Source organism: Arachis hypogaea, chromosome 7 (assembly GCF_003086295.3).
Source record: "Arachis hypogaea cultivar Tifrunner chromosome 7, arahy.Tifrunner.gnm2.J5K5, whole genome shotgun sequence".
NCBI classification, from domain to species: Eukaryota; Viridiplantae; Streptophyta; class Magnoliopsida; order Fabales; family Fabaceae; genus Arachis; species Arachis hypogaea.
Window position 1 is genome coordinate 72383121 of NC_092042.1, and position 27294 is coordinate 72410414.

The 27294-nt window shown below is 37.8% G+C and overlaps 1 protein-coding gene, 1 long non-coding RNA gene and 1 other non-coding gene across 3 annotated transcripts; 1 reads left to right on the plus strand and 2 right to left on the minus strand.

The window, feature by feature from the left end:
• Nucleotides 1–854: 854 nt before the first annotated feature.
• LOC140174513 (uncharacterized) lies at nt 855–1750 on the minus strand. The gene is made up of 2 exons (XR_011864126.1): nt 1513–1750; nt 855–1219 (listed from the first exon to the last, which is right to left on the minus strand). It is a non-coding gene; the product is annotated as an uncharacterized lncRNA (long non-coding RNA).
• Nucleotides 1751–2004: 254 nt separating this feature from the next.
• On the minus strand, nt 2005–7151 carry LOC112703399 (uncharacterized). The gene is made up of 12 exons (XM_025754821.3): nt 6777–7151; nt 5789–5857; nt 5054–5142; nt 4651–4697; nt 4492–4572; nt 4229–4394; nt 3901–4129; nt 3761–3826; nt 3556–3666; nt 3279–3342; nt 3152–3192; nt 2005–2399 (listed from the first exon to the last, which is right to left on the minus strand). The coding sequence occupies exons 1-12, from the start codon at nt 6998–7000 to the stop codon at nt 2330–2332; spliced, it is 1257 nt and encodes a 418-aa protein (XP_025610606.1). The 5' UTR covers nt 7001–7151; the 3' UTR covers nt 2005–2329.
• A 17582-nt stretch (nt 7152–24733) lies between these two features.
• On the plus strand, nt 24734–24836 carry LOC112704521 (small nucleolar RNA R71). The gene has a single exon (XR_003155142.1). It is a non-coding gene; the product is annotated as a small nucleolar RNA R71 (small nucleolar RNA).
• The last annotated feature ends 2458 nt before the right edge of the window (nt 24837–27294 follow it).

A 27294-nucleotide genomic window follows, 5' to 3' on the forward strand; every position in this document is an offset into this window, starting at 1 on the left:
CCGGGAGAATGTTGGACGCAAGAATATCAGTGAAACTCATTGGGAACAATTGAGAAGGATCTTAGCTCCCGGTGACCGGCTTTGCGGGACCGCCATATGGCCTTTTTTTCCTAGGAGAAGCATTGACTTGATCGATCGTTTTCTACGTTAGAGACCCAAATCCTTTCATAGCACAATTAGCTGCTGGTAAACATGCCAGCTATCACACATCTCACTTGACGCAGAGTCAGCGCGAAGAAAGGCGGATCCACCGGTTGGTTGAGGTTCTGCACTAGATCCACTTTCTTTTCTTCTCCTACGATATTTTCATTTCGAGTTAGAGGAGCAGACCACTCTACTAACTTTATCTTAGAGCTCGATAGGTACCTTTCTTTCACATTGACTCTACTTTGTTTAGGGTAATAGCTAGAATCAATGGCTACCAATCATCAAGCTTTCCATGTGCGCATAACCCAATATGGTACACCACGTCCTACAAGGTGATAGTGCACTCACTCCATGACAGGTGAAAAGTGTGGGTCTCAGGACATCATCACTCCACAAATGTCGTGATCAGGGAGTTGTCAAACACAAAGCCCCTGAGTGGCACCATGTCGCTGAAGCCAACCTCCCTCAAATAGGGAACAATGGCGTCCGATGGTGTAAATGTGTGACTCACTTACCTCGGAAGAAGGAGGTGAGGCCTCTGATAAAAAATATGGATAAGAAATCTATAAAGCTATACCACTATCCAAATTTAACAAAATTAATAAACTTATAAACGTTAACATAATCATTTAATAATAATAACTAGAAATATTTATTTAATAAATTAATTTAAATAAAAATATTTATTTAAATAATTAATAACTAAATTAGTTAACATCGCATTAATATATTAATTTAAATAAAGACACTTACTTAAATAATTAATAACAAAATTAAATAAACATATACATAATAACTTAATTTAAATAAAAACAAAATTAAATTAACATTTATCTAACAAATTAATTTCACTAATACCTAAAATCACACCCTACTAGTTAATCCTTGCTAACAATACATTCATTCACCTAACATATATTGTATATTAGTTCTATAAAAGTACTCTAACTATGGCTACACATACATGCTCTAACATAAACATAAAAAAAAAAAACAAGACTAGCTTCGAAGTCGGCTGCCCCAGCGATGTGCCATGTCTCGTTCAGTCAGTTGATGTTCGCATCACGTGTATCTGCATGTGCCATAATTCGATAATATGATTAGAAAATGGTAAAAATTAAAGAAGAGCTGAAAAAATGGGACAAATGTCTATCCAAAAAGCGTTGTAAGCGAATTATTTATATAGCCGCATTCTCACTTATCTCGTTTATAGTGTAAACGAAATAAGAATACACATATCTTGTTTACACTGTAAACGAAATAAGAGATATGATGGATTTTCGTAAATAAAATATTTTTTATTTCAAAAAAAAAAAAAAACCTCACACAGGTCTATGTCTAGTCATCATGTAATCTTGTTTATACCGGATAAAATAAGGAAAGGCTGTGGTGAGGGATAGATGTCGTGCTTCCGCTTAGTTGACACCCTTTTTTAAGTTTTAACGACAGAAAAAGCCCTGACATAAGGCAGTCACATATGAGTAAATAATCTCACTGAAAACATGATTCCTAAAGTTCAATAATATCGTTTGACCCAAGTTATACATGATACATTGCACATGCGAAGTGAATAAAAGACACAAGATTTGTTATATTATATATGTATATTTAGCTTATAGATGGTCCCTAATCTAACATTCTAACCCATTTAATTTCATGTTGAGTGGAGAACATCTCAGCATACTTCGACGACAGGGTATCATTAACAACGACTTATGAATCTTCGCATTTCAAAAGGATGAACCAAGCAAACTATACCTCAATGATACTAATCCATCGGGCAGATTACCGCAAATATCCAGTAATAAAGTTTCACTATTTAGTGCGATATAACGAGTACCATATGCCATCCTCAAATTTCTGAAATATCAGTGACATAGCATTCCACTGAAATTCTAATAGGATTCAATTAAGTTTAGATTTTCACTCATTCGATACAAGAAATCCCCATCTCCGAAACTCATCATTTTGGATCAAAATGACAGCTAAGGGTTCCCGAATGAAAACTAATTTAACAGAAAATCTCCAAAAACATTTTCAAGTGCTAATAAGAAAGCATCTGTTGGAGTAGACAGTCATAGAAACATATCCCCAAAGACATTGCCGGTAGAGTAACTTCCATAATATTAAGTCTTGACAAATACATGAACAAAAACAGACAACAGATGTACACGAATTATATCTAGGGTTTGCGAGGTGGGGGTGGTGAACTGCTGCTGCTGCTGTTGCTACTGCCTCTTCCTCTCAAAGGCCTACAAATTATAGAAAACAAAATGATAGTAATGTCGGTATAGAGATCTAAAAATGAAGTCAAAATGGGATGTAACCTGCTAAACTTAGAAGATGCATAAATTGACCATTATTATCGTTATCATCAAGGCAGAAACTATTGGGGACTCAAATACAGTATGGAAACATCGCCAAAATATCTGTGGTGCCCAATATCCATTGCACAAAAGATATAAAAATGGTCCACGAACACTGATAAGATAACCAATTATACTTCTGCACCCACTCAATATTGCAACCATGTGGCATGTGTGAACCATACAAGCAGGGTAGCAAATTTAAAGGCTTATATAAAGTAAGAACAAATACTTCACTTTGCTAAATTCAACAGAAAATCTACCACATAATTTATCAGCCAAAAAAAGTTGGGTTATGCTACTTGTATACCAAAATTAGCCACCAGTATAAAATACATGTTAGAATACAAATACACATTGAAAATAAATTAAACTACAGATGTATTTATATACCAAATACATTGGTGGCTGATTTTAGTAGCTGATTTTGGTGTACAAATAGCATTTTCCAAAAAAGTTTATACTATTTCAGTTTTAGACCATATAAATATATTATCAAAATTGAAGATGAGGGGTGAATGCCAGGAATAGAAAAAACTTTAAAAGTTACCGAAAGAAAGATAAGAAATAAATAAATAAAAAAATGAACTTCTGGAAAAAGTCGAACAGGGGGGGGATTTTGGCATACTGTACATTACCTTCTTGGGCTGCGACTGCGACTCTTCGATCTCCGGGATACCTATTTAGGTTATGAAGGATTTAGCCATATACAATACAAGAAAAATAAATAAATAACATCATCCAAATTAAAAAATAGGAACAGACCTTCCGTGGACTTGGCGAGTCAGAGTAGGATGAAGACCTCCCACGTCTTACAGGTGGTCGACCTCTGTTGAAAAGTAAATTTTTAAGGATTTGACATTTTTAAAGTGGTAGCCTTCATACATTCAAAAGCTCATTGGTACCCAGGCCTTTTTTAAGGCTTCTATCCAAATAATATAATGCAATAAAAAAACTAAAGGAACTGCATCAACAGGCCATAACATGGGTAGCAAAAGAGTAATGACTCATTCCAGTGAACCAAGATATGCTGTAAAATTACCTTCGAGGTGAGAATGATCTTGAGCGTGAGCGTCTACGTATTGGAGAGCGACTGCGCCTACGACTTATTGGAGACCTTCTAGGAGGACTACGAGCTCGTCTAGGCGGTGAACTGGATGAAAATGTTTATTTGTTCAATTGGTGAGAGACAGCATGCATGATTAAATGCAAAGCGTAATCAAGATAAAGTAATGACAAAAGGTTACCGGCGCCTTAGAGGAGGAGGGGAACGTCTACGACCTGGACTTCCCCGCAACCTTCTTGGCGAGACCCTGCAAATATGCTAATTATGAGTATACCTGACAAAGGAAACTGTAAATCAAAACAGTTACAGTTACACATGAACCTTGCAGGGGATCTAAGACGCCTAGGTGGAGATGGAGAACGGCCTCTCCCAGGGGATATAGGCCTCCTCCTAGGAGGTGTGTCTCCACGACGATGAGGAGAGTCTAATCGACGGCGAATTGGAGAATCTGCACGACGGCGAATTGGAGAATCTGGTCGTCTTGGAGATCCAACTCTTCGAGGCACAGGAGATCTTCTTCGTGGCGAGGGAGGAGGTTTTCTCCGAGGAGCTGGTGTCATTAATTTACAGTTACTATTTGTCCAGACCCAAAAACCAAAAACAAAAAGAACAAAAAGCAGAAGACTATGCCAAAACATCAGGTATATACATTCTCTTGGCCGCTTTGTCCCGTCCTTTTCAACATCTGCACTAGCATTATCAGTCCTAGGGCCATCTCTCTTCAGAGCAACAGCAGCAGCTTTTGGTGGTGAAGAAACTTTCTGTCTAGGAGGTAGTGTAAATCTTGCCTTAACAACATTCCCATCTATTTGGGCCTGCATTATAAAAATCAAATCTATCAACTTCCAATGCAAACATCATCCAGAAGGGTTGATTATAGAAGCTAATCCTACTCAGTCCAGAGACACATACACCATCCATGTGCAATAAAGCTTGTTCAGCATCTGCTCTTGTCTTAAACTGCACATATCCATATCCTTTTGGAAGATTAACCTGGAAATGAGACGAGAGTGAAATTAATTGTAATAATAATCCCCTAAGCCTGTCATAACAATGTAAAATCAAACTTACAGTTCGGTCCATTGCCAACTCCACACTTACAACCTCACCAAAGTTACCTGAAAAGGTAATGCATGATGGTTAGATCACTAGAATGTTTCATAAAATTTCAATTATTCAAATAATAAATAGCAGCAAACATGTTACATTTACCAGTTCCTAAGTGTTGTGAAGTAACAGTTTAGCCATAAATAGGAAACAGAACAAATAGAGCTATATTAGGTTTAATTCTCGATGCTCATTGCACCAAGAAAAGATATTTCTTACATTGTCATTGCATCAATGCCATTTACATGCAAATTACAACTAAGAACTTCATCAAACAATTTGACAACCATGACGGTTTTAACATAGCACCTATGCTATTGCAATCACAATGTTAAAGAAACTAGAAGTTAGAAAGAATTGAACATACTGAAAATTTCTTTCAAATGGCCTTCATTGACATTCCTGCTGAGCTTTTCTACATGAAGAACAAGTGATTCACGTACAGGAGAAGGTTTCCTGAGATCAGCATAAAAAGCAAACACGCAAGCAAAACGAATATGAAACATGAAAAGATCCGGAAAAAAAGGCCCGTGAAATGATGAGTTCTCTACTCGAAAAGAGGACGCTGAGTTGGATTTTAAAATTACGATGTTACCATCAAAATAAAAATGAAAACATAAACACATCATTAAGAATCTAATAATATGTGATCCAAATCCATTAAAAGAAATTCGAAAACTAGAACAAGCAACCTGCACTAAAAGTTATTTTGAAAAAGTTAATTCATAATCTAAATCAATAATAAGAACTCTAAGTACTAACTAGAAATCTTTCACACATGACTTTGTTAAAGACTCAATAAACTGTCAATACCTAACACCACAAAACTGTCTCACTACAGTGTTCTACTACTGTACTAGTTATATCTTTCTGAAATCCATGATATACCACATCATATGCCTATGAGATACAACATATATAAAAATGCACTAGATTGAAAGAGAACATGATGACATATTCATATTAATCAAAACAAAATATTTATATCACAAAGGAAGTAGGACCAATAACGAAAACCAAGTCTTCTATCACTAGGTTGATCAAAAGAAACAGTAGAATCATATAAAGCAGTATACTTGGAAAAAGGAAGAAGAAGATTTACCTTGGAGGAGGAGAAGCTCTTCTAGACTGAGGAGGAGGAGATCGACCTCGCCTGGCTGCTTCAGGGGAGCTACAAGCAAAAAAGATTAAAAAAAAATGGAACTCTGTCTAGTTCACAAGTAAAGCGGCAATATTGTTGGCTATGAATTGAAGGAAAATGGCAATGAATGAAAGGGAAATACAAGGTAGAAACAATGAAATAGGAGAACACAGAAGTGAAACTAATAAAGGGTCAACTGCATTCAATATTTCAATTATTGTATGTCATCAGGGAATTTGCGTATCAGCTTCTTTCACAGTCAAGGCACAAACTCACGAAACAGAGACAGAAAGGATAATCTAAAAGATTATCAAGCCAATCCTCCGTAGAATCACCACTAAATGTAAAACCTATCCCCGCAATAAAAATTACATCAAGACGTATGTTGAGAAGAGAATTTTGGCAACTCAATAAGAATCCACCAGACCCTTTTGTTAACTTAAGGCACAGATATAAACCACTTGACCTGAGGCACTAGTTTTTTTGTCTGTTTGAGATCAAAGCATCGGTCCCTTTTTGTACGTTTGGGAATGTAAGCCATAAGGGGCACCGCAACAAAATTAAAAAAAAAAATGTCAAGAAACCTCCAAAACATTACACCATTAAGTAAAGAATGTGTAGCTTTTTAAACAACAGTATTTCAAAGGGGGAAAAAATGATCTTTGCAAATAACTTTCAATTTCAATCCTCAATTTTCACCTTCATTTTATAAAACATTAGCAACTAACCCAAAACCTTGGTCAATTCCCACATTTTCAGCATCCAGTTCCCCGATGTTCTATTTGGAGGGAAAAAAACCAACATCCAACAGACACACAAATAACAAGAAAAGAGAAGTCCAACTGAAGCTCCATTTTTTCCTCCCTCTCTCTTCAACTACAACTACGAAGTTACAGATGTCGCATAAACCGATGAAGAAACGGGGAAATTGTGAAATCGGTAAGCGTACCTTCTTCGGCGCTGAGGGGGAGGGCTTCGGCTTCGGCTTCGGGAGGAGCGAGACGGGGAGGAGGAGGAGGAAGAGAAGGATCTGGAGCGAGAAGGAGAACGGGATCGAGAGAGGGAGCGAGAGCGGGAGGAAGAGCGAGAATCTGAAGGGGAAGAGGAACGGGAGCGGGAGGAGGAGCCGGAGCCCGAGGGCGGAGAGCGATGGCCTCGCCCCGGTTTCGCCATTGCTAGGGCACACAGAAGAACAAGCGGGAGAGAGAGAAATGGAGAGAAGACGGAACCCTGGATAAACCCTAGCTCCTCGTCGGGCTAGCACGATAGCAGTGACTGAATTTAACCGTGTGATTATTTGAGTGGAAAAAGTGAGAAACGAATCAAGGATAAGGGCTAATTGGATATCAGTTATTACCCGAATACCCGCTTTGCTTATCGGGTCCCAACCGGGTATGTCCGAATTATAAAGCCTGTCCATTTTAATCATTATTTTTTTTAGAGTTGCTATTTTTTATTTTTTTCATTTAAGTTTATTTAAGTAGGATCAACACCAACAAAAATCACTCTCATTAAAAGAGTATAATTATAGGTACATTTTTTTCTTCTTCCCACGCTTATTTACGCATGGAACTTCTTCCTCTTCTTATCACGCTCGTTTACGCACGGAGCGTCTTCTTTTTCTTCTTCGCCTTCTTCTTAGTGTTTCTCCTCCTCCTCGTTCTTTTTTGCGTTCCTGCCTCATTCTTTTGTTGTTGCTGCTGTATTTTTTTCTTTCTTTTCCTCCTTTTCTCCCTGGTGAAGAAGCAGTAGAAGGTGAAGAAGAGTTTTTAATTGTGCATAACAGAAATAAACCGAAATTATATTCAAAATATAAACCAAAATTATATTCAGAATGAATCGAAATTATATTCAAAATGAACTGAAAATTAAATTCAGAATGAAAACTGATACGCGAAAACTTGTCTCACTACAAATTTCCTACCGGTAAGTGCACCGGATTATCGTCAAGTAAAACTCACTATAGAGTGAGGTCGAATCCCACAGGGATTGGTTGGTTGATCAACGTTAATTGGAGAATTGTTCTAGTTGAACGAAATCAAATTTGAAGTGAGGAGTGCAGAATGTAAATTGGCGGAAAACTTAAATTGCAAGAAACGTAAATGACTGATGCACCACTATTTCGTGGTATATCTTGTGCTTAATTGAGTGGATTTTATCTACTATTCTCACACTTATTCATGTAAACTGCATGTTTTACATTTTCCTTCCTGATTTTGTACTATGATTGAAAACATATTTCTTTGGTCATAATTTAGCTAATTTTAATCCTCTCTTATTACCATTCGATGTCATGATATGTGTGTTAAGTGTTTTTAGAGATTACAGGACAGGAATGGCTTAGAGGATGGAAAGAAAGCATGCAAAAGTGGAAGGAATACAAGAAGCTGAAGGAACTGCAAAGCTGTCAGTCCTGACCTCTTCGCACTCAATCGATCATAACTTGAGCTACAGAGGTCCAAATGAGGCGGTTTCAGTTGCTTTGGAAAGCTAACATCCGGAGCTTCGCAACGATATACAATTTGCCATAGTCAATCTGGTGTTTAGGGATGCGCACGCGCAAAACACGCGTACGCATGGATTGTGCGAAAGTTCAGCGACGCGTATGCGTGCATGACGCATACACGCGCATGAGCCACGTGCTGTACGTATCGGAAATCGCCCCCAGCGATTTTTGGGCTATTTTTGACCCAGTTTTCAGCTCAAAAAATATAGATTAGAGGCTGTAGAGTGGAGGAATGAAGGAGACACTTCTCATAATTCACAATTTAGGTTTTAGATGTAGTTTCTAGAGAGAGAGACTCTCTCCTCTCTCTAGGTTTTAGGTTTTGGGTTTATTTCTTCTCTAATTCAGATTTCTATGTTGCTTTAATTTAGTTTCTCTTCTACTCTTATCTATTCTAGCACTTTAGTTTCTCTTCTCTTGGAGGTTTATTTATTTATTCACTTTAGTTTATGAATTCTCATGTTAGATTTGATTTTCTATTTAATGCAATTTGAGGTATTTCATACTTATGATTGTTCTCTTCAATTTATGTTATTGATGCTTCCAATTGGTTGTTTGGATTTCATTATCTCTTATTACTTTTCTAAGCTTTTATTTTGTGCCCACCAAGTGTTTGATAGAATGCTTGGAGGGATGTTAGAGTAGGATTTTATGTTCTTGACTTGGGATGGTAACTTGGAACTCTTGAGTTACTAATGCCCAAGTAATTGATGATTGATAGCCATTGACTCTAGTTCTCACTAATTGAATTGGTGGAGAGTTAGGACTTATGGACTTGGATTGATATAGCTCATTTAACTTTCCTTTACTACTAGTTAGAGGATGATTTAATGAGATTGATCCTTACGAATTCTCATGTTGTGGTTAGTGATAAGGATAGAGATCCTTGACCACCAAACCTTGCCAAGACCCCTTTATCATTTGATTTTTCATTACCATTTACTTTTTCTTGTTCTCTTAATCTGAAAACTCCAAAAATATACCTTTGCATAACCAATTATAAGAACACCTCCCTGCAATTCCATGAGAGACGACCCGAGGTTTAAATACTTCGGTTATTAGATTTATTAGGGGTTTGTTACTTGTGACAACCAAACTTTTGTATGAAATGATTATTGTTGGTTTATAAACTATACTAGCAACGTGATTTCAATTGTGAAATTCTAGACCACGCAAAAGTCCGTTCATCAATGACTGAATGTAAATGACTAAATTTAAATGGCGGAAAGTAAATTGTAGGAAATTAAAGTGCAGAAGCTTAAATTGCAAGAAATTAAATGGGAATAGGGATTGTTAAGCATAGATGTAAAGTGCAGAATTAAAAGAATGGGTAAGATCAGAGAGGGGGAGCTCATTGGGGTCAGGAGATGTGATAATTCTCCGGATCAAATTCATGTTCATCTCTTCCTCAATCAATGCATTCATTGATCTCCTTCGTAATCTTAAGTGATTAAATCCCAATTCCTTGGCAATCTAATCTCTCTAAACATGAACAATTGCCCAATTCTTTGATTTAAGTGCTCATGAGAAGAGATGAAGTATGGTCACTGATTATACCACACATATTCATAGATCAAAGTATTGGTAGGATTACATATCACTATCTCCATCCAAACCCCAATCTAATCCAATGTGAGAATGCATTTCTAGCATAATCTCCTCATTCTTCTTCCAAGGTTCAGAGGAGATCCAATTATGAATAGCTTCTTTTCCAGGATAGCTATCCAATTGGATGAAGACCGAAAGCTTTCTAGCAAATTCAAGAGAAAAGAAAGAAGAAGAAGAATGAAAATATTGATCCATTGAATTACACAGAGCTCCCTAACCTAATGAAGGAGGGTTTAGTTCATCATAGCTCAATTCAAATTACAAGAAAAGAAAAAGTGCAGAAAGCAGAGAAGAGAAGTACAGAGTGGAATTTCCCACTTGGGTTTCTCACTGTCCAACCCCTTCTAACTTAAATTCTAAGCTATTTATACACTTTCTTCAATTGATTTTCAGGTCATCTGGATTGGGCGTTTGGCCTTTGTTGGAATTGATTTAGCTGGCTTCCAATGCAGTTGAAAAGAGAGAGGTGCCAATTGTGCAATTCTGATATTAACGTTGGAGTCAACGTTTTTGGGCAAACGTTGAGTCAAACGTTCTTTAGGAAAGATGGATTCTGGGTGCTGCAATCAATGTTTGACTCAACGTTGGGGTGCCAACGTTCGCCCATCCACGCGTGCGCATGGCATACGCGTACGCCTGGATGGCACATTTTACAACTTCACGCGTTTGTGCTGCCTATGCGTGTGCGTTTTTGGGACCAAAATGCACATCCACGCGTGCGAGTCACCTATGCGTGCGCGTGGATGCAAAATACCCAATTCCAATTTTTGAAAGCTTTTCAAAGACGTTGGACCCAGCATTTAAGTGGAAACGCTCCCTCCAACGTTGATTTATCCACGCGTGCGCGTCACCTACACGTGCGCATGGATTGCCAATATTCATGCTCACGCATACGCGCGCGCGTTGATGCGCTTTTTCCAAAATTGAGTTTTGAACTTCATTTCGTGCTCAACGTTGGACTAGCAACGTTCCCTCCAACGTTGGCCTATCCACGCGTGCGCGTCACCTACGCGTGCGCGTGGATTATCAAAATTCACGATTCATGCGTGAGCGTATAGCACGCGTACGCGTCACCACAATTTTTCCAATTTTCCAGAAAGCACATTACATCAAAACGTTGGAGGTAATATTTGGCTTGCCAACGTTCCCTCCAATGTTGGCACCAGAATTATGCAGAACTTTTGCTCTGCCTCTCCTTCCAACGTTTGAGGCAACGTTGGTGGTCCAACTTTGGCCACCAATGTTGTTTCTCCTCCTTTTTTCCATGGCCATTCTTCAACTTTCTTCCATGCCTTTCTTTACCTATCATCAAGCAACAGATGCATCAAAGCCTTGCTAGATCACAAGAGATTACATCATTCTTAGCACACAAGTAATTATGGCATAAATCTCATGAAAAAGTATCAAATTAACTATGTTTGAATGAATCAAGGTATGCATGAACTTTTAATCCAAATGCTTACTTATGGCGTAAGAAAGTGCATAAAACCTAATGAAATCAAAAGAAAAAAGCTAGTGAAACTAGCCTAAGATGCCTTGGCATCACAACACCAAACTTAAATCTTGCTTGTCCCAAGCAAGCACTAAATTATGAGAAGATTGAATGAAACAGAAGGTAATACATGTCCATATCAGCAAGTGATTGAAATTGATTCATGTGGTTTTATGTAGAGAATGTTGCAGCTCAGTATTATTGATTCCTAGGTAAGAGATGTCCCCTTAAGCATCAACTAACATACTGCTATAACCTCTTATTATTCATCCTTGGTTTTTGATTTCTTTGTTTTTTTTTTTTTTTTTGCTAAGAACTTGTTCTTTATTATAGCTCAGTGTTCTGTTTTTGAGGCAACTCTTTAGGATAGGCTTTCAGCTAACACTCTCGAACCAGTTGGTTCAAGGTGCTAGGTGTTGAAATACCCCTAAGGACTTAATCACCCAAGTCTCTCCTCAATATATACACACCACAGGCACATGGTTTGTTATTTACTCTTTTGGCCTTGGTGTCCAGCACCTCTTTGGGTTACTAAATATTTTGTGACAAGGTTGCTCTTGATTGTGAATTTTCAGTTGACAATCCCGGGTTAGTTAATCCAAGTTGTCAAGTGATGAAGCACTCCTATGAACTTACTCATTCAAGCATATCCTTGCACAAGAACACCACAGACACATACCTTAAGATCAAACTATAGGTGCCTAGCTTTTATTCTTTATTTCTTTCATATTTGTTCTTTCTTTCTTCTAAGGACTTTTATTTGCTAAGATTCATAGACAACAGCCAAGTTTACACTAAAGAAAGGTTATTAGTTATTAGTGAGCTAGCTACACAATCAGACATACATACCACCACTCAATCTTTATTTTATTCCTTGCCAAATGGAACCATTTCACTTCTATTCAAACATTTCTTTTATTTAATTTTAAAAACAAGGGGACAAGACATACAATTTAGCAAGTTGAAGTTAAACCAGACACTCAGGCTAAACACTTAATACAAAACATTAAACAAACAACTAACATAATCCTAACATAGGTAAATTACTTCGTGAGGGTACAGTTAGACTTCCAATTTAAACATTTCAAAGCAAGAGCAGCTAAGTGGCTATACAACCTTTTAGCTTCTTCTTAGTCGTGAATCACCTTTTTTAGCCTTGGTATTCTTTTTGCCTCTCTGGATGATGGTGCATAGTTTCTCTAAAGCTTGATCATCTTCCTGTGAAATTCATTGGAAGTTGCTTGTTCCCTAAGCACTTGAAAAAGGGTTAGTATGTATGTATGCTTGTGAATTCATGGACCCAGGTTGGTGTGTGAACACCAAACTTAGTTCCCTTCCTACTTCCAGCATAGTGAATACACACATGAAACCTCAAACGCTTTTATTAAGAAAATAAACTATGAACTAAAAGAAATATTAACAATTGTTAAGTAAATTCTCTAGCTGTGTGGAGCTCTTAATCATTTATGCTCAGGGATGCATTGTACTCTTAGTGAAATTTATGGTGGAACACCAAACTTAGAGTTACACATTCTCCTTCAAATTCCCTTGGTGTGCAACACCAAACTTAGCTCATTGCAATGCAGAGAAGTTTACTTAACTTTTTTATTGAATAACTAGGAATAGAAAACTACCTTTGGTTGGGTTACCTCCCAACAAGCACTCCTTTATCGTCATTAGCTTGACGATTGACCTCTCTTAGTTGAGCTTGTACTTCATTTTGGGATCTTCCCCCATATCACCCAAGTAATGTTTGAGCCTTTGTCCATTCATAGTGAAGGTCTGTTGTGAGCTTTCTTCTATGATTTCTATGTGTCCATAAGGTGAAATTTTGGTGACAAGAAAAGGTCCTAACCACCTTGATCTTAGCTTCCCAGGAAAAAGCTTGAGCTTGGAGTTGTAAAGTAGCACTCTTTGTCCCTCTTCAAAGGTCCTTGGTGCCACATTGAGATCATGCTTTTTCTTAGCCCTTTCTTTGTAGATTTTGGCATTTTCATAGGCTTGGGACCTGAATTCTTCTAATTCTTGCATTTGCAAGATCCTTCTTTCACCAGTAGCCTTGCTGTCAAAGTTTAGTAACTTGAGAGCCCAGAAAGCTTTGTGTTCCAGCTCTAGTGGTAGATGACAAGCCTTCCTATAAACTAATTGATATGGAGACATCCCAATTGACGTCTTGAAGGCTGTCCTATATGCCCAAAGAGCATCGTCCAGCTTTTTTGACCAGTCCTTTCTTGAAGATCCCACAGTCTTCTCCAGGATCCTTTTCAACTCTCTGTTGGATACCTCGGTTTGCCCACTTGTTTGGGGGTGATAAGGTGTGGCCACCTTATGCTTTACTCTATATCTCAAGAGTAGAGTCTCTAATGATCTATTGCAGAAATGGCTTCCTCCGTCACTGATAAGTGCTTTGGGGACTCCAAACTTGCTAAAGACATTTTTTTTGAGGAAGTTCAGAACCACCTTATTATCATTTGTTGGGGTTGCAATGGCCTCCACCCACTTAGATACATAGTCTACTGCCACTAAGATGTACCTGTTTGAGTCTGAGGTTGGGAAGAGACCCATGCAGTCTATCCCCCATTCATCAAACAACTCAAGTTCTAGGATGAATTGCTATGGCATCTCATTTCTCTTGGGCAAGTTTCCAGCTCTCTGGCATTCATTACAACTCTTTACTAGTTCTTTTGCATCCTTGAAGATAGTGGGCCAAAAGAAACCACACTGCAATACCTTGGCTGCAGTTCTTTCTCCTCTAAAATGTCCTCCATAGCCAGAGCCATGACAATTCCGTAGGACTTCCTTTCCTTCTTCCTCTGAGATGCATCTTCTAAGTAGTCTATCTGAGCATTTTTTGAAAAGGTATGGTTCATCCTAGATGAAATATTTAGCATCATTAATGATCTTTCTCCTCTGATGTTTGTTAAATTCTGGAGGCACTTCCCCAATTGCTTTAAAATTGGCAATGTCCACAAACCAGGGTGCCTTGTGAACCACCATTAGTTGTTCATCAGGAAAACTCTCATTTACACTTAGGCTGAGTGTGCCTTCTTCTTCACAGGGAATCCTTGACAGATGATCTGCTACCTTATTCCCCACTCCCTTCTTATCTCTAATCTCAATGTTGAACTCTTGTAATAACAAAATCCACCTTATCAGTCTTGGTTTTGACTCTTGCTTGGCAAATAAGTATTCAAGTGCTGTATGATTAGTAAAAATAATCACTTTAGAGCCAATGAGATATGATCTAAATTTATCAAATGCAAACACTATTGCCAATAATTCCTTTTCAGTGGTGGTGTAATTCTTTTGAGTATCATTAAGGACCTTGCTAGCATAGTATATGAAATGCACTAAATTGCCTTTACTTTGTCCAAACACTGTCCCAATAGCAAAATTTGATACATCACACATCAGTTCAAATGGCAAATCCCAGTCAGGTGGGGCAATAATAGGTGCTGAAGAAAGTTTCCTTTTTAGATTTTCAAAGGCTAGCATGCATTTTTGATCAAATACAATAGGTGTATCAGAAACAAGTAAGTTACTCAATGGTTTGGCAATTTTTGAAAAATCTATGATAAACCTTCTATAAAATTCAGCATGTCCTAAGAAACTTCTAATTGCTTTAACATTGCAAGGTGGAGGTAATTTCTCAGTTGCTTCCACCTTAGCTCTGTCTACCTCAATGCCCTTTTTGGAGATTTTAGGACCAAGAACCACCCCTTTAGTGACCATAAAATGGCACTTTTCCCAGTTGAGTACTAGGTTGGTTTCTTGACATCTCCTTAGCACTAAGGCAAAGTGGTACAAGCATTTAGAAAATGAATCACCAAATACAGTGAAGTCATCCATAAACACTTCAATAAACCTATCAATCATGTCAGAGAATATAGATAGCATGCACCTTTGGAATGTTGCAGGTGCATTGCACAATCCAAAGGGCATTCTCCTATATGCAAAGACACCATAAGAACAAGTAAAGGAAGTCTTTTCTTGATCTTTAAGGTCCACCACAATTTGACTATAGCCTGAGTATCCTTCCAAGAAGCAATAATATTCATGTCCAGCAAGCTTCTCTAGCATTTGATCCATGAAGGGCAGGGAAAAATGATCCTTCCTTGTGGCTTCATTGAGCTTTCTATAATCTATACACATACGCCATTCAGTCACTGTTCTTATTGGTATCAATTCATTTTTTTTAATTGGCACAACAGTGATTCCTCCCTTTTTGGGAACTACTTGGACATGGCTTACTGATGAGCGGATAATTTATACGCTTTTTGGCATTATTTTTAGGTAGTTTTAGTAGGATCTAGCTACTTTTTAGTATATTTTTATTAGTTTTTAAGAAAAATTCACATTTCTGGACTTTACTATGAGTTTGTGTATTTTTATGTGATTTCAGGTATTTTCTGGCGGAAATTGAGGGACCTGAGCAAAAATCTGATTCAGAAGCTGAAAAAGGAATGCTAATGCTGTTGGATTCTGACCTCCCTACACTCCAAATAGATTTTTTGGAGCTACAAAAACCCAAATGGCGCGCTCTCAATTGCGTTAGAAAATAGACATCCTGGGCTTTCCAGCAATATATAATAGTTCATACTTTGCTCGAGTTTTGACGATGCAAATTGGCGTTCAAACGCCAACTTCCTGCCCTATTCTGGCGTTAAACGCCAGAAACAGGATAGAAGCTGCAGTTAAACACCCAAACTGGCATAAAAACTGGCGTTTAACTCCAAGAAAAGTCTCTACACATGAAATCTTAAATGCTCAGTCCAAGCACACACCAAGTGGGCCTGGAAGTGGATTTCTGCATTATTTACTTATCTCTGTAAACCTTAGCTACTAGTTTTAGTATAAATATTACTTTTTCTCATTGTATTAGACGTCTTGGTTATTCTGGTTCCCCCTCTGGGACCGAAGCCAATGAACACCATTATCACTTATGTATTTTCAACAATGGAGTTTCTACACACCATAGATTAAGGTGTGGAGCTCTGCTGTTCCTCGAGTATTAATGCAAAGTACTATTGTTCTTCTATTTAATTCAAGCTTATTCTTATTCTAAGATGTGCAATCGCACTTCAACATGATGAATGTGATGATCCGTGACACTCATCACCATTCTCAATTTATGAACGCGTGCCTGACAACCACTTCCGTTCTACCTGCGAAAGCTAAAGTGTGTATTTCTTGGGTTTCTAATCAACGATTCACATCGACTGCCCTCTGACAATGGGGCATCTGAATCTGAGATTAGAAACTTCGTGGTATAGGCTAGAATCAATTGGCAGCATTCCTAAGATTCAGAAAGTCTAAACCTTATCGGTGGTATTCCGAGTAGGATCTGGGAAGGGATGACTGTAACGAGCTTCAAACTCGTGACTATGGGGAGTAGTGACAGACGCAAAAGGATCATTGGATCTTATTCTGACACGATCGAGAACCAACAGCTGATTAGCCATGCGGTAGCTGTGCCTGGTATTTTTCATCCGAGACAAAAAATTCGATAGTTGATTAGCCGTACAAAAACCGTAGAGGACCATTTTCACTGAGAGGACGGGAATAGCCATTGACAATAGTGATCCCCAACATACTGCTTGCCATGGAAAGGAGTATGAATGATTGAATAAAGACAGTAGAAAAGTAGAGATTCAGAAGGAATAACGCATTTCCATACGCTTATCTGAAATTCCCACCAATAAATTACATAAGTATCTCTATCTTTATTTTATGTTTATTTATCTTTTAATTATCAAAAATCCCATAACCATTTGAATCCGCCTGACTGAGATTTACAATATTACCATAGCTTGCTTCAAGCCGACAATCTCCGTGGGATCGACCCTTACTCATGTAAGGTTTATTACTTGGACGACCCAGTGCACTTGCTGGTTAGTTGTGCGAAGTTGTGAAAAAGAGTTGAGATTACAATTGTGCGTACCAAGTTGTTAGCGCCATTGAGATCACAATTTCGTGCACCACTTACCCAAGGGCTATCTGAGATTGGGTAGATTACCCCTGCTTGCAACAACTTCATAACCTCCTTTTGTACTACTTCTTTCATGGCTGGGTTCAACCTTCTTTGGGGTTGAATGGGGGGCTTGGCATCTTCTTCCAACAAAATTTTATGCATACACATGGAAGGATGATGGAGGAAAAATCGTCGGTAGAGATTTTCACAAAAATAAATGCGTTGCGAGTACAGTTCTAAATCGACAATTCAACCTCAATCAAATTTAATATGTTTGTCACTTAAGTAAACCCAATAAGATTAACCGAAGTATTAAATCTCGGGTCGTCTCTCAAGGAATTGCAGGGAAGTGTAGTTTATTATTGGTTGTGAGATTATATCTTTTTGGCTTTTTGAAATAGGAGACAAGTAATATAAACAACAAGGAAATAAAATAAGAATTAAGAAAAGTCCTAGCAAGAATTGAGAAATTAGAATTCCTATCCCCGTTATCATCATCAATTGTGATGGTAATTGCCTTTTGCTTTCACTTAGTTAACCTCTAACAACAAAGAAAAGTCAAATGAGCAAAATCAACTTAGGTTCACAAGTCATAATCAAAGACTAGATTTAGTGAAGCCTAAGCCAACTAGCAAGTCTCAATTACTAATCAACAAAAGACTTTTGATAACTCAAGAGTCTCTAAATAATCAATCCAAGTTAAGAACATAAAAATCTAAATTAAAATCCTTCCAAGCATTTTATCAAACACTTGGAAGGCACAGAATAAAAACATAGAAAATTAATAAGAGACAATAAAATCTAAGATACCCAATTGCAAGACAACAATAACCAATGTTTAAAGAAGGAGCAATAACTTAAAAATATGAATTGCATTAATCTAAATCAAAGGACCAAATGTGCATCAATAATGAAGTAAACAAACGGAAGTAATAACAAATAAACTAAAAGAGGTAAGATGCTAGAACAAACAAGAGTAAAGGAAAACTAAATTAAAGGAACATTGAACTTGAATTTGAGAAGAAATTGAAAAGAGAAATCCCTCTCTCTAGAAAACTACATCTAAACCTAAAATTATGTGAATGAGAAGTGAATGAATGAATGACCCCCATTCTGCTCCTCTCCCAGCCTCTAATATCTGTTTTTGGGCTAAAAAAGGACCAAAAACAGCCTAGAAATCGCCTCCAGTGATTTCTGATACGTGTAGCATGTGGCTCTGTCAAGTGTACGTGTCGCCCACGCGTACGCATCGATGAACTTTTGCAAGGTCACGCATACGCGTGATCCACGCGTGCGCATCTCCTAACTGCATGACAACTATGGCAAATTGTATATGATTTTGAATCCCCAGATGTTAGCTTTCCAATGCAACTGAAACTGCCTCATTCGAACCTCTGTGGCTCAAGTTATGGTCAATTTAGTACGAAGAGGTCAGGGTTGACAACTTAGCAATTCCTTCAATTTATTGTATTCTTTCCACTTTTGCATGCTTTCTTTCCATCCTTTAAGCCATTCCTGCACTATAAATCCTGAAATCACTTAACACACATATCAAGGCATCGAATGGTAATAAGAAAGGATTAAACATAGCAAATTTGAGGCCAAAGAAGCATGTTTTCAATCATAGCACAAAATTATGAAGGAAAATATAAAACATGCGAATTCTATGAATAAGTGTGAGAATAGTGGATAAAATCCACTGAATTAAGCACAAGATAAACCCTAAAAATGGGGTTTATCAATCTCCCCACACTTAAACATTAGCATGTCCTTATGCTAAGCTCAAGAGAAACTATAAGAGTGTGAAGAAGAATGGTATAATTTATGAAATGCAAATTATCTATATGAATGCAACTAAATGTAAAATGCTTTTACCTACTTAGTTAAAAATAGATAAACTTTTCAAGAACAAATATGAACTGGATTTCACTAATTCAAATCATAAAAATAAAGTACAAATAAACTTGCAAGAAGAAGAAGATAGCTCATGAAAGCCGGGAACAAAGAATCGAGCATCGAACCCTCACTGGAAGTGTATACACTCTAATCTCTCAGGTGTTTAAGGTTCGATTCTCTCAATTCTCTACTAATCTTGCTTTCTAAGGCTTGCTCTTCATCTAACAATCAACAAAAATTAAATGTACCAATACACAAATCAAGAGGTCTTTTGAGGGTTGTAATGGGGTTAGGGTCAAGGTAGGATTATATTTGGTCAAGTGGACTAAAATCTGAATCCTTAATTAACCCAAACTTCCCACCTAACTTAAGACAATCCATGTAATCACAATACAAAATCTAACTACCCATTAACTATGTTTACCACATATTCATGCATCCCAAATTTGAGTACAATACATATGCATTGCTATCACCATTTACTTTAAGGCATTTTGTCCCCTTTTTATTATTTGCTCTTTTTCTTTTCTTTTTCTCTTTTTTTTTCAATGCATATGATTAAGATATTGAATGCAAGAATATATGCTCAACTATTGTTTTGCACATTTTCACAAAAATATACAACACCTAATTCTCAAACTAAATATTGGCAACCCCAATTTTCCCACACTTAAATCATTAACACTATCACTAGTCTAAGCTAACCAAGGATTTAAATTAAGGACATTATTATTTTTCAGTTAGAGTTAGTGATGGGTTAGAGTAAAGAATGAATGGGATTAAAAGGCTCAACATTGGTTTACAAAGGATAATGAAAAAGGTTAAGGCCATATGGGTATGTAAGCTCAGTGAAACAAAGGCTTCAATCATATAAGTGCATGCATACATCAAACAATGTAAATATAGAATCAAGCAAGACAAAGATCACAATTTTAGAGAGAACAACACACACCAAAAATAGAATATTGGTTGATAAAATGCAACCAATCAATCAGGCTCAAAATCTCACTGGTTTTGTGTGTTCTAGCTCTAAAACCATGTTCCAAAATAAATTTCTTCAAACAAATTTAACAAAAGCTTTAGTTCAAATTAGTGAAATACTCTAAAAAGTTTCTTGAAAAAGAAGATATCACTTCAACCAAGTAGTGGTAAAGTATGCACGAAATCTAACAACATGCAATTAAACATGCAAATGCAACAACTAATTTAACAAAGAAAATTAAAAATTGGTGTTAAGATAGGAAAGTAACTAACCCACGGAGATCAATATCGACCTCCCCACACTTAAAGATTGCACTGTCCTCGGTGCATGCTAAGATGTGCAAGTGGACGGGTGGCCACAACTGATGTTTTTCTCCAAGAGTTTGTGCGGATGGACTTGTCTGTTGCCCCATTGATAGCTTTTCCTTTCTCTTCTCGGTGGCCATTCTTAAAGAAGAGAAAAAGGAGGAAAAGTGACCCAGAAACAAAGATAAGAAAACAAATAAAATATGGGTGGGTTAATGGCAAATAATGAGGGTCTCAACTACATGGTAGCTACAACATGTAAGTGAGAAAGCAATATATGCAAATGGCATATCAATAGTACAAGAATTGCCACATTGAGGGTGAGAGAGAGTGGGTAATGAAAGACAATATAACTTCATGTCAATGCAAAAAGAATACAATTGTCATAAAATATTAGCATTGACTTATGAATAATATCACCCAACAATATAAAACAAGTCATTAAACACCAAAATAATGCAAGAAAAATGCAACAGATGAGTAAGAAAATTTAACACCAATGAAAAAATAATAAACTTATAAAAGAAAATAAAAGCATGCACGAAGTTAAAATGCAATGAATTAAAGTATGCAAATGCAAAAAGTAAAAGGGAATAAAAGAGAATAATGATGAGAAGCTAAAGAAATGAAGAAGAAGAAAGTAAGAAGGGAAGAAGAAAAAAGGAGATGGGAGAGAAGAAAGAAGAAAGAAATTAAAAATAGGGCACGACACGCGCGCGTAGGTCACGTGTGCGCGTGGAAACAAAAACAGCCATGCGATGCGTAAGCGTCATCCACGCACACGCCGGATGGCCAAAAATGAACACTGACGTGTGACTACTCGCGTGCTAAATGCGCAATTCCAGCACAGTGGCAGCCCAACTCTCTGTCCAATTCACCCAAAATGCCGTTTTTCATCCCCCGCGTACGCGTCACTAACGCTTACGCGTGGGTTGACAAAACTGCAGGTGACGTGTACATGTGGGGCACGCGTACGCGTAGGGTGGCTTGTGCACCAGGCACCCCTCCCGCGCAGTTCCAGTGTAACTTTCTGTTCATTTTTAATAAAGAGCCAACTTCCATATGACGCGTGCGCGTCAGGTCCAATTTTTTTTATATATCAACACCAAAAATTATTAAACAACTAAACCATAAATTAAACGAAATAAACATAACTAAAAATAATAATTTAACTTATTACTAATATAAGCAAAAGAGAAAAATAGGAAGAATATACCATGGTGGGGTGTCTCCCACCTAGCACTTTTAGTTAAAGTCCTTAAGTTGGACATTCGGTGAGCACCTTGTCATGGTGGCTTGTGTTTGAACTCGTCTTGAAACTTCCACCAACGCTTGGACTTCCAATAAGCTCCAACATTTTCAAGTGAATTCACCAAGCCTTGATGAAGGTCTTCACAAGTCTTGAGCTCCCAAAGTTGATCCTCCTGTATGCCGGGATCCCAAATCTTGTTACTACATCCGTCTTCTTGTTGATCATCGTTTTTCCAACTGGGTGGCAAGCAATGCGAATTCTCAACGAAGTACCAAACTCTTCTGAGATCGAACCAATGGATCACTAGCCCGACCCTTGCATCTAGCTCTTGAAATCTCAACCTTGATGAGCCTCGATTTGCAACTCCAACTACTAAATATCCTTCTCTTACGCTTCATTCCGCAAAGCCTCCTAAGTTGGCCCTCCATTTCAAGTAGACCATACTCAAGTGGAACAATAAAGCGAATGGAGATAAATTTTACCAACTCAAAGGAAGGAGCATACGGCAACCTAGGTAGAGAAGTCTCCGATGATCTTGACAGTGCATATTCAACTCCCGTCCAATCTTTTCAAACGACTTCCACCTCATTGTTGCTTTCAATTTCATCGGAAGAAGGTTGGCTTGATTCATGATCATCATCACCAAAGGAACTTTTCTCTTGATATATTCCATCCAATTCTTCATAAGAAATATGCTTTGGAAGTTGTTCACCTTCTTCCTTAACCGCTTTTCTAAGTCCAATGGGGGATGACTCAATTATAGTAAGAGATTCATCAATTATTGAATCTATCTCTTGATTAATCTCTTCAAAGTCTTCAACTATGATATGCTATGGAGGTTGTACACCCTCCTCAACATCAAATTCAAACTCTTTAGAAGGAGGCTCTATGACTTGAGGTTCCCATGGACTCTTAACATCTCCCAAGTCGTCAACCACTTCTTCCTCTTCGATTAGCTCTTCCTCTTGTTCTTGACTGAAGGCAGAATTGATGATTACTGGATAACTTTCATCAATTCTCAAATATGCATACTTGAGGGTAGAAGGTAGTGCTTTTAGTTCAAGTTTTGGGGCTTTCTTCCCTTCCTTATTTTCTTTTGATGTGCTTGAAGTGGGCACTACAATTGGTTGGATCACTACAACTTCATTGATTGATACAAATTCTTCTTCTGACAATTCTTCTAGTTCCTTTTCATTTAGAATTTCTTGTACCAATATCTCCACTGTATCCACTCTCATACATTCCCCTAGTGATTCCTACGGGTAGCTCATGGCCTTGAACACATTGAACACCATCTTCTCATCATGGAGTCTAAGGGTAAGTTCACCCTTTTGGACATCAATTATGGCTCCAGCAGTTGCTAAAAATGGCCTTCCCAAAATGATTGAAGCTTTGGCTTCTTCCTCCATATCCAACACCACAAAGTCAGTCGAAAAGATGAAATCTCCCACTTTTACCAACAAGTCTTCTACTATTTCATGAGAAAATTTGAATGACCGGTCTGCTAATTGAAGTGCCATTCTTGTTGGTTTGGCTTCCTCAATCTTCATTCTTCTCATCATTGCTAAGGACATCAAATTTATGCTAGCTCTCAAATCACATAAAGCCTTCTCCACTGTGATTTCTCCTATGATACAAGGAATTTGGAAGCTTCCGGGGTCCTTTAATTTTTGAGGTAGTTTGTGTTGGATGATGGTGCTACACTCCTCAGTTAATAGCACAGTTTCATCATTTCTCCAACTTCTCTTCTTAGTCATCAAATCCTTCAAAAACTTGGCATAGAGGGGCATTTGCTCTAGTGCTTCAGCAAATGGGATATTGATTTGGAGTCTTTTGAACATTTCCAAGAATATGGAAAATTGGCTGTCATTTTCACTTTTCTTTAACCTTTAAGGATAAGGGGCCTTTGGAATGTATGGCTTCCGGATCTCTTTTTCTTGAAGTGGGTTGGGTGTAGGTGTTTGTGCTTCCTCCCCATCCTTTGAGTTTTCATCCATTCTCTGTTCTTGTTCCCTTTGAGGTCTCCTTCAACTCCTTTTCACTCCTGAGTGTAATAGCTTTGCATTCCTCCTTTGAGTTTGTCTTGATCACATTACACGGGTTATGGCCAGGGGCTTGCTTGGTCAGGTGTCCAATTCGTGCTTCAAGTTTCTGAATGGCAGCATCTTGGTTTTGCAAGTTGGATCTCACCTCCTCCTTGAATTTTTTCATATCATCAGACTCCTTGCAAAGATTTGCAAGCATAGCTTCAATGCTAGATAGCTTATCCTCAGATGGCAGATTGGACATGGGATGTTGAGGCTGGTTATTTTGGGTTTGGTATGGTGGCTGGAAAGAGTTGTTTTGTGTGGTTTGATATGGTCTTTGGTTGGGTTGTTGGTCATTTGAGTTGTTGAATTGGTGGGAGTTGTGGGGTCTGTGATCTTGGCTCTGATTTTGTTGGTTTCCCCACCCAAAGTTTGGGTGGTTCTTCCAACCAGGGTTGTATGTTTTGGAATATGGATCATAGGCTTGTCTTGAAGAATTTCCAATGTAATTAGCTTGTTCCCAGTCAACTCCTTCCTCTGTGTTTAACTCTGCTTGTACTGATGGTTGAGTGTGGATTGCTGCAACTTAGTTTGCCTCCATCTTCTTTGTGAGATCTGTCAATTGCTTGGCAATCATCTTGTTTTGAGCCAAAATTGCATCCATGTTGTTCAGCTCCATGACTCCTCTATTGTTGTTTCTCTCATAGGCATAAAAATACTCATTATTAGCCACTGTTTCAATGACAACAATGGCTTTCTTTATGGTCTTTTTCTTGTTGAGAGCCGCTAGAAGAATGGTCTAAAGCCTTTTTAGACTCATATGACAGCTCCTCATAGAAGATATGCAGTTGCACCCACTCATTGAACATGTCAGGGGGCATTTTCTTGTCAAGTCCTTATACCTTTCCCATGCTTCATACAAGGTTTTACCATCCTGCTGCCTGAATGTTTGAACCTTTGATCTCAGCCTATTGACTCTTTGTGGAGGATAGAACCTTGCCAAGAATTTGTTCACTACATCTTCCCAAGTTGTGAGGCTTTCCTTTAGAAATGATTCTAGCTATTTGGATGCTTTATCCCTTAGAGAGAAGGGGAATAGAAGCAATCTGTAGGCATCAGGATGCACACCATTTGAATTTACTGTATCACAGATCCTTAGGAATGTAGTGAGGTGCTGATTCGGGTTTTCTTGGGCACTTCTTCCGAAAGAATAATTGTTTTAAAGCAGAGTAATGAGTTGAGGCTTTAATTCAAAATTATTGGCCTGGATGGTTGGCTTGAGAATGCTGCTCCCACAATTCCCAAGGTTGGGATTAATGTAGGATCCCAGCACTCACCTCTCTTGTGGTGCATGATTCCCAGCACCTTCACCAGCATGGTTGTGAATCTCTTCCTCTATAACAACGTCCAGATCCTCTTCTAACTCTTCTTCTCCAACTACTCCTTTGCCTCTTACTTTCCTCCTTAATCTAAGGAAGGTCCCCTCCGATTCACTATCAAAAGAAGTTGAAATCCCTCTTCTACCTGTCATACAATTGGGGAACAGACAGCAAACAGAAAGTGGAAATTTTACAGTAATGACAAAGTGTGGTTAGAGAAATTAAGGCAATTAATCAAATAGTTAGTGAGTCAGTGGATTAGTTTTGCTGGAAAATAAAGAAATAGAAGAAACAACTTAAAATTGTAGAAGGTAAAAGTAAACAACTGAAATTAAAACTTAATCAATCAAAAGAAAAGAAAATTGCTCAATCTAGTTATCCTCCAATTTAGTAATTGTCAATACAAAACCAATTCCCAGCAACAGCGCCATAAACTTGATATGCAAAAACATGTCTCACAACAAATTTCCTACCGGCAAGTGCACCTGATTGTCGTCAAGTAAAACTCACTATAGAGTGAGGTCAAATCCCACAGGAATTGGTTGGTTGATCAACATTAATTGGAGAATTCTTCTAGTTGAACGAAATCAGATTTAAAGTGAGGAGTGCAGAATGTAATTTGGCGGGAAACTTAAATCGCAAGAAACGTAAATGACTAAATGTAAATGACTGAATTTAAATGACGGAAAGTAAATTGCAGGGAATTAAAGTGCAGAAGCTTAAATTGCAAGAAATTAAATGGGAATGGGGATTGTTAAGCATAGATGTAAAGTGCAGAATTAAAAGAATGGGTAAGATCAGAGAGGGGGAGCTCATTGGGGTCAGGAGATGTGATAATTCTCTGGATCAAATTCATGTTCATCTCTCTCTCAACAATGCATTCATTGATCTCCTTGGTAATCTTAAGTGATTAGATCCTAATTCCTTGGCAATCTAATATCTCTAAACATGAACAATTGCCCAATTCCTTGATTTAAGTGCTCATGGGAAGAGATGAAGTATGGTCACTAATTATACCACACATATTCATATATCAAAGTATTGGTAGGATTACATGTCACTGTATCCATCCAAACCCCAATCTAATCCAATGTGAGAAAGCATTTCTAGCATGATCTCCTCATTCCTCTTGCAAGGTTCAGAGGAGATCCAATTATGAATGGCTTGTTTTCCAAGATAACTATCGAATTGGATGAAGACCGAAAGCTTTCTAGCAAAATCAAGAGAAAAGAAAGAAGAAGAAAAATGAAAACTAATATTGATCCATTGAGTTACACAGAGCTCCCTAACCCAATGAAGGAGGGTTTAGTTCATCATAGCTCAATTCAAATTACAAGAAAAGAAAAAGTGCAGAAAGCAGAGAAGAGAGGTACGGAATGGAATTTCCTAATTGGGTTTCTGATGAGTGGATAATTTATACGCTTTTTCAATGAGTTCAAGTGTTTTTCTATGATTTTAGGTATTTTCTGGCTGAAATTGAGGGACCTAAGCAAAAATCTTATTCAGAGGCTGAAAAAGGACTGCTGATGCTGTTGGATTCTGACCTCCCTGCACTCGAAATAGATTTTCTGGAGCTACAGAAACCTAAATGGCGCTCTCTTAATTGCGTTAGAAAGTAGACATCTTGGGCTTTCCAGAAATATATAATAGTCTATACTTTACTCGAGTTTTGACGATGTAAACTGGTGTTCAAACGCTAATTTTCTGCCCTATTCTGGCGTTAAACGCCGAAACATGATAAAAGCTGGAGTTAAATGCCCAAACTGGCATAAAAACTGGTGTTTAACTCCAAGAAAAGTCTCTACACATGAAAGCTTTAATGCTCAGTCCAAGCACACACCAAGTGGGGCTGGAAGTGGATTTCTGCATCATTTACTTATTTTTGTAACCCTAGTAACTAGTTTAGTATAAATAGGACTTTTTACTATTGTACTTACATCTTTGGACGTTTAGTCCTTAGACAGATCTTTGGTTCATCTTTTGATCTTTTGATCACTTTTGGGAGGCTGGCCATTCGGCCATGCCTGGACCTTTATCACTTATGTATTT

Bases quoted from the DNA above. Each gene is read 5' to 3' on its own strand.
- LOC112703399 (XM_025754821.3), bottom strand. From the start codon at position 7,000: ATGGCGAAACCGGGGCGAGGCCATCGCTCTCCGCCCTCGGGCTCCGGC. The intron at 4,698-5,053 runs GTATGTTCAATT...TTACCTTTTCAG, and splicing joins CCATTTGAAAGAAATTTTCA to GTAACTTTGGTGAGGTTGTA. The intron at 4,573-4,650 runs GTAAGTTTGATT...TCTCATTTCCAG, and splicing joins AGTTGGCAATGGACCGAACT to GTTAATCTTCCAAAAGGATA.